The sequence below is a fragment of the Parasteatoda tepidariorum genome, chromosome 11, assembly GCF_982258835.1.
Source record: "Parasteatoda tepidariorum strain Cologne lab strain chromosome 11, Ptep-v5.0, whole genome shotgun sequence".
In the NCBI taxonomy this organism is placed as follows: domain Eukaryota; kingdom Metazoa; phylum Arthropoda; class Arachnida; order Araneae; family Theridiidae; genus Parasteatoda; species Parasteatoda tepidariorum.
Window position 1 is genome coordinate 22,132,273 of NC_141765.1, and position 13,173 is coordinate 22,145,445.

Consider the following 13,173-nt stretch of genomic DNA (forward strand, 5'->3'; position numbering starts at 1 on the left):
GTTTGGAGCATAAAACTTGACAAAGTGTCATGTCTAAGAAATAAGTTAAGATGATACCTAAAATAATAAATTAGTGTCATTATCATCATCTACAAGTCCAACATTATTAGGTTTGTACTAAAACACAATCTCAAATATTATTAAATATGAATACACAAGTTATCGTTAAGAGCTATGACACATAAAATTGACAAGAATATTATAATACCACGTGTGGCGATTAAAAGAAAGATCTCACCTTCCGGCTGTCTGGTCAATCATCGTCGGTTGCATCCATCCCGTTCGAACACTGCCCAGTTGGGCAGATGTGAGAGGTTCTTCTTTGAGAGTGGCCATGGGCCCCCTGGGCTGGAGGCCAGGATCTTGCAACCCGAACATCATCTTAACTCGTTTGTCGTAAGCCTCACGGCGATAGATCAAGCGAGCGCCTGGGACTTTCCAACAACAATGAGATCTTTAGTGAGTCCTCTCAGCGCCCGCCCTCTTCAGCTTTGGACCACGTGTTGGGGATGGTGACGTCACACGGTGCTCGGTTCGCACTTTTGCAATCCTCCACTCGATGTTTGGCCGTGTACGGCGATCGACTTATTGTTTACAGCCACTAGCAACAACTTAGCAATGTTTTTATTCTCTTTTTTGCAAAGCTATTGATTCTTGATGGATTAGAGGAAATTGATTGTGCTGATAGTCCTGGTTTAAGATCGCTTGTTTTTAACCGTCTGTTACAACTTGTAAACTTCGGACTTCATCTTTACTAGATGTTTTTTAATTCAATCTTGTTTTTCCATCCTGTATGAGATTTTGGGATGAATAACACGATGTTTTTTGAGATGTCAAATGATTGCGATAGTACTAAAAACAAATCCTTTGATAATATTTTAACTGTTTTTATTCGCAAAGTACATAATCATCTAAACAGAGTCATATGATGCATGCCAAAACAACGAAGAGATATATTAAACAGACAAAAAATGTCCACATTCATCACTATAGTTCCTAGGCGACACTTAAGCGAGTTACGAAGTCCATCCAAAGTGAAAATGACCCTCGTGGGACAGTTGTCGAGTGGTGTCCCGCCTGGGTCACCAGTTGGAGTTATACATTCCACAAGGGAATTAGAAGGTAAGCTTTTATGCTTTTCCTCACTTCTTTTTTTCTTCACTTGAAAAGTGCGCTGTTTATTTATTAGATCGCTTTGAGTCCCAAGTTAACCCAAAAGCTTTGAGCAATAGTACGCCTTTGAGATCGGGAGTGCCTGGAAAACGGTGTTATAACCGGAACGGGAGACGATTCACAGGCGCCGGACGCAGAACGACGTCCTGCTTGTAAATGACGATTTGACGGAACTAAACCTCCGGGGGATGTCTTTTGTGCTTGTGCTCACTACTCACTAGTCCAGAGTAACAGGCTCTTTCCCGCAGGAGACCGCCCCCTTGGGAGCGGTTGGCGGGAACGCCAACAGGTGACTGACTAAAGCTCCGCCCATTTTGGGTGCCAAGAACCAATGGAATGATTAGGCGTAGGAATCGCGCCAATGGGGAAAGGCCCGTCTTTCCGTGTGATGTAGTCCGAGCTTCATGGTATTAGCATTTATTATTCTGATAGTATCGTTGGACTTGAGACGAATGTTTTCAGTTGGCCTCTGAAGCGGCTAGCTCAATGTTTGACAAGTGACCCTTAGTCTATTTGGCACACATTAGTTGCGCCTTTAGCGATATCTCCGTAAGATATAGCACGCTATATTTGTAAGCGCGCCAAAATTCAGACTTAGAATTTGTTGATAGCGTTTGGGGAGGAAAGAAATAAAATATTGTGGGGAAAATTTCGCTTGTTCTGAGACTGAAATAGTTTACGGGTGACTGAAGACAAATTTTTAATTATTAATTTATTTAAGAGTGATTTATTTTATATTAAATGCATCTTTTAATTTAATTTAGTAAATTTTTGAAATAAGCACATTTTTGATTCGTAATCAAAATTTAGTATGGTACATATTTTGAAAAATTTCGGAAATAGTAAAAATAATAATTTGGAAATATAAAAGCTCAAAGCGTTTTGGGTAAAAATAATATTTACCTACGTATGATACTACATTTTTTTTTTTTCATCAGACTTGAAAATTCCATTTAAAGTGGTAAATATAAAAAAAATTATTCATATGCAATTTAAATCAATAAAAAGTTCCGTAAAAGTAATGAATATCATGAGTTTCTACTATTTGCAATATTTTGTCTTCATTTATTTGTATTTTAATGTTATAAGTGTCTTATTAAACGTATTTTTATGTAATCCAATTATTCTACCGTTTCTTTTATCATTAAAAAATATTTGGACATGTGTTTCAACCAATATATTTTTCATCTAAATTTGTTTACGAATTAATACATAATTTTAAAAAATCAATATTTTTACCAATTCTTGATTTAAAAAATTTTTCTCATTCTAAAAATACATAAAACCAAATTAATATAAGTCTCTGTTAAAAATTCACTTGCGAATTTTTATCTCTGTTCTTAAAAATGAACTATCAAAGTTTTTTATTTTTATTTGTTAAACACAAATAGAAAACACTTTATAAAATAAAAAATAAAAAATAAACACAGATATTTTTCAAAATATTTAATTGTTCAATTTTTTCAATAATTGCACAAAAAACTAACTTAAAATATTCATTCATTCAAAAACATACTTGTGAACGATTTTTTACTTATAAAATTGTTTATTCATCTATATTTTTACAAAGAATAAACTAACAAAACTATTTTGGTCTCCTGAGGACACACGATTCATTATAGAGACTTTTAAAGCTATTAAATTTATACTTACACAGAATATAGAAAAAAGACAACAAATAAAACATAAGAGAAAAAAAACAAATAAAGCAAAAAACAGCGTATTAAACAGGAAAAAATTTGCGCTATTCACTGAATAAAGATTGTTTCATCATATCAATTGTCTCAATATCATCTTATGAAGAAATTTTAAAAATTTTTTTTAAAAAGGAGTAATATATATATATATATATATATATATATATATATATATATATATATATATTAGTATTAGTATCCGAGCTACAAATTTAGATTAAAAATCACTGCAAAGAATAAAAATATAACACATAAGCCCATCAAATAAAATACGAAAAAATTCATGAAGAATATTGAAAAATTTAATAATTTAAATAATTGAAAATATTAGATATTTTTTTACAAATTTTAAGATACTGAAGGGATAATGAAAATATTTAGTAATTAAGTTTTTATGGTTCAGATTTATCTTATTATGAAGGAGCGAAAAAATTCAAAATAAGTCTTACAGTGCAATAATTGTGCTAAAAATTATAATTTTTCTTCAACCGAAGAAAAATATTCTGTTAAAATTACCGGTCTGTATAGTAATGACATTCAAGGTGGAAAAAAATAATAAATAAAAATAAAAAATCTGGTCAATAAAATCAAAATATACTGTATTTAAACCATTTATTGGGTAACTTTTCCGTTTTAATGGCAACGGTTTTCCAAAAATTCTGGTTTTCCAAATTATAGCTCTTATTTCGACACATTTAGTAAAATATACAAAACTGAAAAGTAAATCAAACCGAATAAAGGGTTTTTATGCTAAGGTATCATGATAAAATTACTAAATTTTACCTCATTCACCAAATTTTATAGCATATTATGAAACCATATTTTATTGTCAATTTTATCAAAATCATTACCTAAGTGTTTCAGTAAAAATTACCAAGCTTCTTGGTGTTTCCATATAACCAGAAACACGGTAAATTTTATGATATTATGGTAGTTTTGACTATACTTTTTTTCTCAGTGCAGGAAAAAAAAAGAACGATACTGCTGAATACTCTGCTGTATTAATAACATAATTATTTAACTTGAACAGTGTTTAACATAATACATTGATAAATATCAAACAGTCATGCATTTTGTATTCTTGTTCTTGGCAAACATCGGAAAAAATGCTCATAAATAATAGTAAAAATTTCATATTAATTTATGAAAGATTGATAGCTAATGCTAAATAAAATTAATTATTATGTATATTTTTAAATTAATAGAAATATAATTACCAGTTACATGAATAAATTTTTGTAACTGAATATCAATCTTTGAAGGGGGGAAAAATTATTCTAAAAATTATTCTTCATTATTCTAAGATAAAATATCCTCATGGTTGTGACCACCAGTGGTAAATTTCAATTGGATAGGGTGTGTATGGGGGGGGGGAGAGTTGGAACAATAACACCGAATCTTGAATACACTGTATTATGTCATTAACTTAAGTATAAAATATTTAAATACTATGTCTGAAATAAAAGATATGTAGATGAATACTTCCTCGGGCTCTTTATAGGGCATCGAATATCGCATGTTATCAGTGTAGGTTAGATTAAGAATAAATGATTTAACAATAGCTGTGAATTGAAAAAAAAAATATATATATATATCGAATGCAATGCTATTATTTTAACTGTGTAGTACAGAAAAAATTAATAACATTTTATGAGAAAAATATTCATATAATTACTCACTAAATAATACATGAAAATTCATGAATTACATGAAAAAAATGAGCCTGTATCTTTTCACCGCAAAATTGTTTGTGGACAATTCGGGAGTAACTGAGTTTTGGAATTTCTAGAAATTTGAATATATAATGATAAAATGTTTTAATATTTTGCTAATTTCCAAAGCGTAGTTTTCTATTTTATTTTTTTATTTATTTTTGAGCCGCGAAGGCTCAAGGGACAGAGGGTTCGCCTTCCAATGAGGTGAACGGGTTCGATCCCTGCGATGGCTGGTCGATACGAATTCCACATCCGGCTTGCACCAACCACAGTGCTGACGTGAAATATCCTCAGCGGTAGACAGATCATGGGTTAGAGTCCTCTTGCCGTCAGGCTAACCGTGAGAGGTTCTCGTGGTTTTCCTCTCCATGTAACGCAAATGCAGGTTAGCTCCATCAGAAAGTCCTCCACGAAGGCAAATTTCTCCCAATACTCGTTCCAGGAGTTCCCTTGTCTTCTGAATTGGGTTCAAAATTACAAGGCTACGGAGTTGAACATTAGTAGTCGTAAACCCAAAAGTTGGGTCCGCTGTTCAACGACTGTTGTTAAATAAAATAAAACGTAAATTTTATCAGCATTATTATTGCTTAATCTCGTAGATTGTTTTATTATTTTATTAGAATTTGTTTGGTCATTATGAACTCTGATAAGCGAAAATTAGCAAATCGCAAATTCAGTTATGCTATAGTAAAAATAATATATATATATATATATATATATATATATATATATATATATATATATATATATATATATATATATATATATATATATATATATATATATATATATATATATATATATATATATATATATATATATAGTGAAATAAGCAATTACGATTCCTTGTGGAGCGTACGTGACATTTTAACACTCTATATTAATGAATTAGTTAATTAATTTTAGAAAAATACCTCTCACTAATTTTCCATATTTGTAAATTTCAAACTTTCGAATCTCAAGCTGAGATACTCTAATTTTAACATAATATCGAAATATAACAAAATGTTGTTTCAATAAGACGCTCATGTTATAAATAATAAATGCAAATCAATTGGCTCATACTTGATACCCACATGGAGTAAAAAATTCTGATAAAATTACCGTACTGTAAGGTTATCGGTTTTAAAAAAAATAATTCTGGTAATAAAAACTAAATTATACGGTATTTAAACTGTTCATTTAGTAATTTTTCCGTTCATATGGTATCGGTTTGTCTGAAATTCTGGTTTTCGAAATTATAGTTTTTATTACCACACATTTAGTAAAATATACAAAGCAAAACAAAAAAAATAAATTTATTCGAATAAATGGTTTTTAGGCAGTGCTCTAAGATATCGTGATTACCTAATTTTACCTCATTTACCAAATTTTATCACAGATTATAAAAGCATATTTTATTGATAATTTTCGAGAAATCAATACCAGAGCACACTTCGACAAGATTTTCCGAGATTCTTGATGTTCATATAAAGTAGGAAACACTGTATATTTTAACATATTCTGGTAGTTTTGACCGTACTTTTTTCCTAAATATAATTTTACTTTGAATTTAGATTTAAAATGGCTGAACTAATTTGATCTCTTTTATCCAAAAACATATTATTTATTCAACATTCAAAAATATTTAGACAGAACTTTCTTAGCCTTATTGTGTACTGAAAAAAAAAATTCAGACTATCTTTGATGTATAATTACTGCAAAAAATATTGTTTGGATTCAAATCACTGATTACAGCCTTAATTATCAGACGGAAAGCACTAATAAAGAAATCAGGCATAAAGTTTTCATTGAAAGTACTTCTTTATGAAATAAAAACAAAATGGAAATTTATGTTATATTGAAAGGGAAATATGTCACAGAAAAAGAATCATCCTAATTAGATCCTAGTTCATCCAAAAAATATTCCTACGTTCGGATTATTTAAGAAAAACCAAGAGTAAAAATAATAATAAATAAATAAGGCAGGATTATTATAGAAAACAGTGAAAAAAAAATTTGCACACAGTGACAACACGTGAACATTTTATATTTTGGAAGAAATATGTTCACAAACAATATCACAGTAAAGGTTATGCTAATTTTCAACACTTTATATTTGCAGTTTTCCTAAATCATTTTTTAAGCCACAAAAATAAATCAAGAAGCCACAATTTATAATTTAGCTGTTTTTTTAACAAAATTATAATTTAACTGTTATAATTTATAATTTAACTGTTTTTACTTGGCAAATAAATTCACTCGAAAGCAAGTCCTATCAGAAAATAAAGGTCTGGGCCCTTTATACCTTGTCTTGTTTTTTACATAATTGACCTAGTTATTGTAATTTATATGTGAGGAAGAATGCTCCTGAAATTTCGATATTTGATCTTGCTATTTAAAAATTGAATTCGATAACAAAATTAGATGATATAAAATTTTTTTATGAGTTTTTATAAAAGCTAAAACAGAGCTTTTATTTACAAGGACAAAGGCTTATCTTCCTACTAATACATTTTCTTTTAAAGAGTTATTTTGTATAATGTTGGAGCAATATCATTATTATTTAGTGCAAAGATGTACTAGTCTAAAGTTAAGCTCAACTTTCTCTTATAAGTTTTGGAAGACTCTAAAAAATATAGTTAATAATTTTCAGACATAAATAGTCTACTTGTTAAAAATATAGTGCACTTGATATCCCTAAGAACAGAAAAAATTTCTTACAACACAGTATATTCTCTTCTTTTTTAGGCACAATATTTCATGGAGCGAAAAGAGTTTTTACATAGAAGTTTTTGCATTAACCACATTTTATTACATACTAAGAATGCATTTCTGCACTTAAATTAAAGGAAAAAAATTTTATCCGTGAAAAAATTGATCAATAATAAAATGTATAATTTTGCATGTATATTTTCTACTGAACTTTGCATAGGCCACTGATAAATGGTAAAATACTTTACCTTTTCATACTTTACCATAATAATACTTTACCATTAATACTTTACCATAAATTTACCTTTTCATAAAATAAAGTGTCCTATTTTCACCTTTTATGCTGATGTGTGATGTGCTTGCCTTGTTTATTACATTATTAATGAAAGGCATACTTTAGCTCATTTAAGAAAATATTTTCTTTTCATTTTAATTCTTCAAAGTATATGTGGAACATTATTCACTTATTTTTTTTTACCAGTGTAAAATATTGATCAAAACATTCTTTTATATTCAATAATCTGTAATTTATAAATAATTTTAAGATTTATTAATATTCAAGGAATAAAATTGTTACTAAAAGTATCTATGCAGTAGTATAAAAAGCAGAAAAAAAAGCCTAAAAGTATAAAAAGCAGATGAATTAAAATAAAAAATACGTAAATGATTAATGAAAGTAAGTTATAAGTGTGATAAATAATTATGAAGCCTTTTTCTTAATCATAGATATAAAGTTGTTGAAAAAAGAAATATAATTAAGAATTGGCAATAAATAAGCCGACTTTACGACAAATTTACGACTTGATATTCAGATTTATACACATATTTTTAACTGAATTTTATCTTCATATATTTTAAACTAAATAGTATATAAAATATTATTTCTACTTTTTTTTATAATTAGATTTATTTTGTGTACCTAAATCTCATATATTTAATGATTATTATGAATTAATCTTTTATCAGGCATATTACAAACGACCGTAAATCTGCTACAAGATATTATAAAAAAAATAATTTGAAAACTCGAACAAATGTTTTAATTTTTAATATTACTGAAAATTTTATGGTTTTTAGTGCTAATAACGCTTTATTTTATTTTGGACAAAAATATCCATATCTTAGTTAGTTTCTATTATGTTTGGCTGCTAACATTAAATAAAAAATAATTTCAAAAAAGAGCGAGATATGAAATTACTTATTTTATAGTTTAATTGTTTTTATAAAAATATTCATAAATTTTTATATAAAAGTTTTTGTTGAATTTTATGAACAAGTTAAAGAAATTACATATGTTACAAATTGCATGCAATTATCTGCTAAACTTTTCGTGATTATGCCCTTCAATCTATTCTTCAAATCCCAATTCTTTTCCTTTTGTCTATTAGTTGAAGAGAAAAGGAGAAAGGCAAAAAATTAAAATCAATATTGGGGGGCCTAAACTTTAGAACGCTTTTCCATCTGCAATAATTGGGCAGATCACATATTCTCATATGTTAAGTGTATAGAACTTTTATAAAGCATATCTTAGTTGGAGTTCTTTAAATCATGTAGCTTAGGTAAAAATGTATACATTTTATAAAGTTGTATTTATACTTTATTCATGCACTATGCATAAAGACCAATAACTATTAGAGCTTTTGTGAATGAATCTTGGTACTTCTTTTGCACTATAATATGCACATAAATATGGATAGTATAGTGCTGAGTAAGACTACTAAGACTTTGTACTTGTAAGACTAAGCATTTTGAGCCAGAAAAGACGAGTAATACTTTTACAGCTCGAAGCCACGATGACTCCTCGTTGCGCAACGGCACTGAGCTGCGATTTTCAGGAGTGGGGTTCGATCCTCTGTGGCGGTTTGAAGTCCTATCTACTTCAGTCTCCGCATCGATGGGTACTAACTCCTGGGAAGTAAAGACAGTATTGTAGGCATTGCTCTAATCATGCCATTGGTCTCGAAATTATGTCGCCCTGACCCTCCTGGCCCATTACGGGATGTTGCAAGAATACTTTACTTTATTTTGAATTCGGGTAGGAAATTTTATCAACTTACGCCATTTTTGGTTTGCAGGATGAAGTAAAATCTCACAGTAGGGAAATGATATTAATTTTTATATAAACACTGACGCTATTAGAAGTACATAAAGTTATGAGTATGTTAAGCTGTGAGAACAAAAATGCTGCTCTAACTTTCATACACTATCATTTAAAATTAAAATTTTAAAAGTTTTAGTTAAATTCTCTATTCCTAAAATTTGATTCATTAATTTTTGATTTTAAAAAATATTTAAAATTTTATGCATTTTGACTAAGATTGTCGTCAATAATCTAATTTGATGAGTTTCTTGGATTTCAAAACTATATCGATTCTGCCGTTCTAGCAAAACGTACGCATCATTTCTAATTAAAATTTTAAAAGCTTTATTTAAATTCTATATTTTAAAAATTTAATTTAATCATACGAAGTTCTTGACATACTTACAATTCGATGAATTTCAACCACAGTGTAGTTAATAATAAAATTTAATGCGCATTTTCAGTTTCAAAATTGTATCGATTCTCGTATCATCGCAAAATGTACTACTAATTATAAAATTCGAAATAGAAGTAAACAATAGCTTCCCTATAAAAGATGTTAACATTCTACCTATTACGAACTGTGAATACGCAATTGACGGAATACAATAAATTATTTCCAATGGAATATATCCTGCATCGCCTTTATACCCAAGAGAATTTCTGTATGGTAAACAGAAGAATATATAATATTTTGCAATTTGTGTTTACTTTGTTTCAGTGTACGATAATTAATTTCATTTTTCTGAGGAAAATTCATTAGCTCGACTTACATTTAACTCAGAATATTATATTACAACATTCATTTAATTTTGATAAGTAAAAAAATAAACAATGTCTTATATCTTTAGTGTATAAAGAGTAAATTCTTAAAAGGTAGAACATATTTCTTTTTCTTCTTATTTTATTTATTTATTTATTTTATTCATTTATTTATTCATTATAACAGAATAAAAGAATAAAAGAAAATGTTGTATAAAGTTGTAGCAAACGTACGGCTACTGTAACAGCAGCTGTTACTGCTGCTGTTACAGTGAAAGAATTTCGAAATCTTCGAACAGCAGCAACTACTTTTTTTCTCATTAAAATATGATATTCACAGCGGTAAAATTAAAATAAAAAATTCACAGTGGCGAAATTAAAATTAAATGGTTAGTTTTGAGAAAACGTTATATGTAATTTGCTTCTTAGTCAAAATGGCTGCGCTTGACAGAGATGAAAAAAGTTCATTATACATTTTCATTGCATAAATGATTTATCACTTTTGAACGTGCTCTGAGGCAACATCAGGAAGGAAAATAGTCCAGTGATTTATATACCACTTTTTGGTCTCTTTTTCTTTGAGTAACGTTGTTAACGTTGAGTAACGTTATTTGAGTAACGTTACTATTCCATTTTAAGCTTTATTACTGTGAGGATCACATCTCAATTAAGGAAAGTAAGTGTTGCTACTTGAAAAATTCCTAATTTTTTCACTGTAACAGTAATCATGAGAGCAAGATAAATGTCCCTCAAAATGACACCTTTCCACAATAATTTAATCTTTTAATGCTGTTAAATGTTTGTTGATATTGATCTTAATATATGAAGACAAAGTTGTTCTACAATTTTTTTTCTTTATTGCAGTGTGCTATTTTTATACTCTTCTAAGCTAAAGTTTTTTCATAAAAATTAAGTAAATCAATATAAGGATCCCTGAAAAAGTAATAATTTCACTTCTCTAAATAAGAGCTTTTTAAACTGGAACCTGCAACTCCTTATGCTACATGTTACATTATTTATCACTTTTTTTAGCATTAAGTTAATTTTTATCAAGCAAATAGAAAGATTTCTTCCCCTGAATTCTAAAATAGAAGCTGTTATGTACAGTATGCAAAAAAAAGAAGAAAAAAAAAACGGCATTTTAAAAATTGATTTTTTAGAAACTATTCGACCGACTACTTCGCTAGAATTTTGCTTTTTGCCTTGTTAAATTACATTCTTAAAAATGGTGCAAAAAAGAAAAAAAATTCACACCTTGTACTTCAAAATTATTAAACAAAATACTATTATGAAAATAAAATAAAAAATATTTACGAAAAGTTATTTTTTTCATTGAATTATCTTTGGATGAACAAATTGTTCAATTTTACACAAAAATTTTCCAATTCGCTTGAAAAGCTCTTGAGACAGGGCGAAATTAACATTAAGGGGTCCAAACTTTGGTTCAATCACCTGACAAAACTAAAGGGATCATATTTCTCAGATTCTGGCTTCTCCCTACAATTTGAGAGTCGAAATAAAATATGATTATTCAGAGAAAGTAAGTTTCTGTGTCTGATTTCTTTACTTGAAATACCATCTGCACTAATTAATTAGCATACTTAAGGTTATCCTTTTGAACCCTTAAGATTGAGTTATAGAACGTGAAAATCCGTTCATTAGATCAAAGGTTATTCTGGGAGGTTCATTTTTAGTGCACTGTTCACTATATATAAGTGATCACATAGTTAAAATGACTTTCTTGTCTCTAGTATTCTGGGTCAATAGAAGTTTATTCTAATTGTGAACTACAGAAAATTTAGAATACACTCCTTTTAAATAGCTTCTCATTTCATATGACTTTCAGAAAATTTCCAGAAAGTTTTCGTAGTTTTCTTTCCGTGTTAGCTTTCACTAGAATTGACTGGTTATAAGGGATTTTAACCAATGATCAATGGGAAAAGAATGGTTTTTGTCCATTTTCTCAAAAATGACGATTAGATCTACATCTGGTGTATTTTGAGGATTATTAAGTTTTGGTAAATCATTAACACGGAAAATCGGTTCTCTAAGAGAGTTCTTACTCAGTAAAGATGGGCCGTGTTATAGAAAAACGGTTCCTGACCAACTTAATTTTTTTAATTTTTTCTTAGAATTAATTTTTATCTACTTAAACCGATCCATGGACTTAAAACTCTTCAATTTTTTAAAAGCTGCGATAAATAAGCCAAAAAATTACTCACAATTCGTAAAAATAACGAAAATCCTTTCTTTTTTAAATGAAAGCAACGTGCAAACAGTAAAAGAATTCTTTCTAAAAACCATCTGACGGTATTGTGTACTGAGACACCATTTTATTATGATATGACAACTCATCCGTCCAAACTTCTATAGATGAGAAGAATTGATCTGAGACATTACTTTGTTGTAATGGCCCCCACAAACTTCAGATCTCAATCTTACTTAGTATTTGTGAGATAAATTTGGATGAAAGTTTTTAAATTTAGATACCTATCCATCCAGTTTAACACTATTTAAAAATGAGACTCAAATCCCTCAATGGCATATAATCCTTACTTTTCGTTCAAACCCTTCCAAAAAGAGTTTAAGTTATATTATAGACAAAAGATATTGAAAGGTAATATTAAAAGGGTTATCATGCTGTTAAGTTTGTTAAGCATGGCACTTAAGTAATTTATTATTACTATATATATATATATATATATATATATATATATATATATATATATATATATATATATATATATATATATATATATATATATATATATATATATATATATATATATATATATATATATATATATATATATATATATATATATATATATATATATATATATATATATATATATATATATATATATATATATATATATATATATATATATATATATATATATATATATATATATATATATATATATATATATATATATATATATATATATATATATATATATATATATATATATATATATATATATATATATATATATATATATATATATATATATATATATATATATATATATATATATATATATATATA

General features: G+C 28.0%; 1 protein-coding gene and 1 long non-coding RNA gene across 3 annotated transcripts in view; one reads left to right on the forward strand and one right to left on the reverse strand.

Annotated features, from left to right (window-relative positions):
• Positions 1-1,300, reverse strand: part of kn (EBF transcription factor knot) — a 222,270-nt gene extending 220,970 nt beyond the window's left edge. For both annotated transcript variants that reach the window (XM_071187402.2, XM_071187401.2), the window contains exon 1: positions 239-1,300. In XM_071187402.2, the coding sequence (XP_071043503.1) occupies positions 239-381 (143 nt within the window). In that variant the 5' untranslated portion in view covers positions 382-1,300. The remainder of the gene's footprint in view (positions 1-238) is intronic.
• The window catches only part of LOC139427033 (uncharacterized), a 140,247-nt gene continuing 128,006 nt past the window's right edge, over positions 933-13,173 (forward strand). Inside the window, exon 1 of the long non-coding RNA XR_011638168.2 lies at positions 933-1,122. This is a non-coding gene — a long non-coding RNA (uncharacterized LOC139427033). The remainder of the gene's footprint in view (positions 1,123-13,173) is intronic.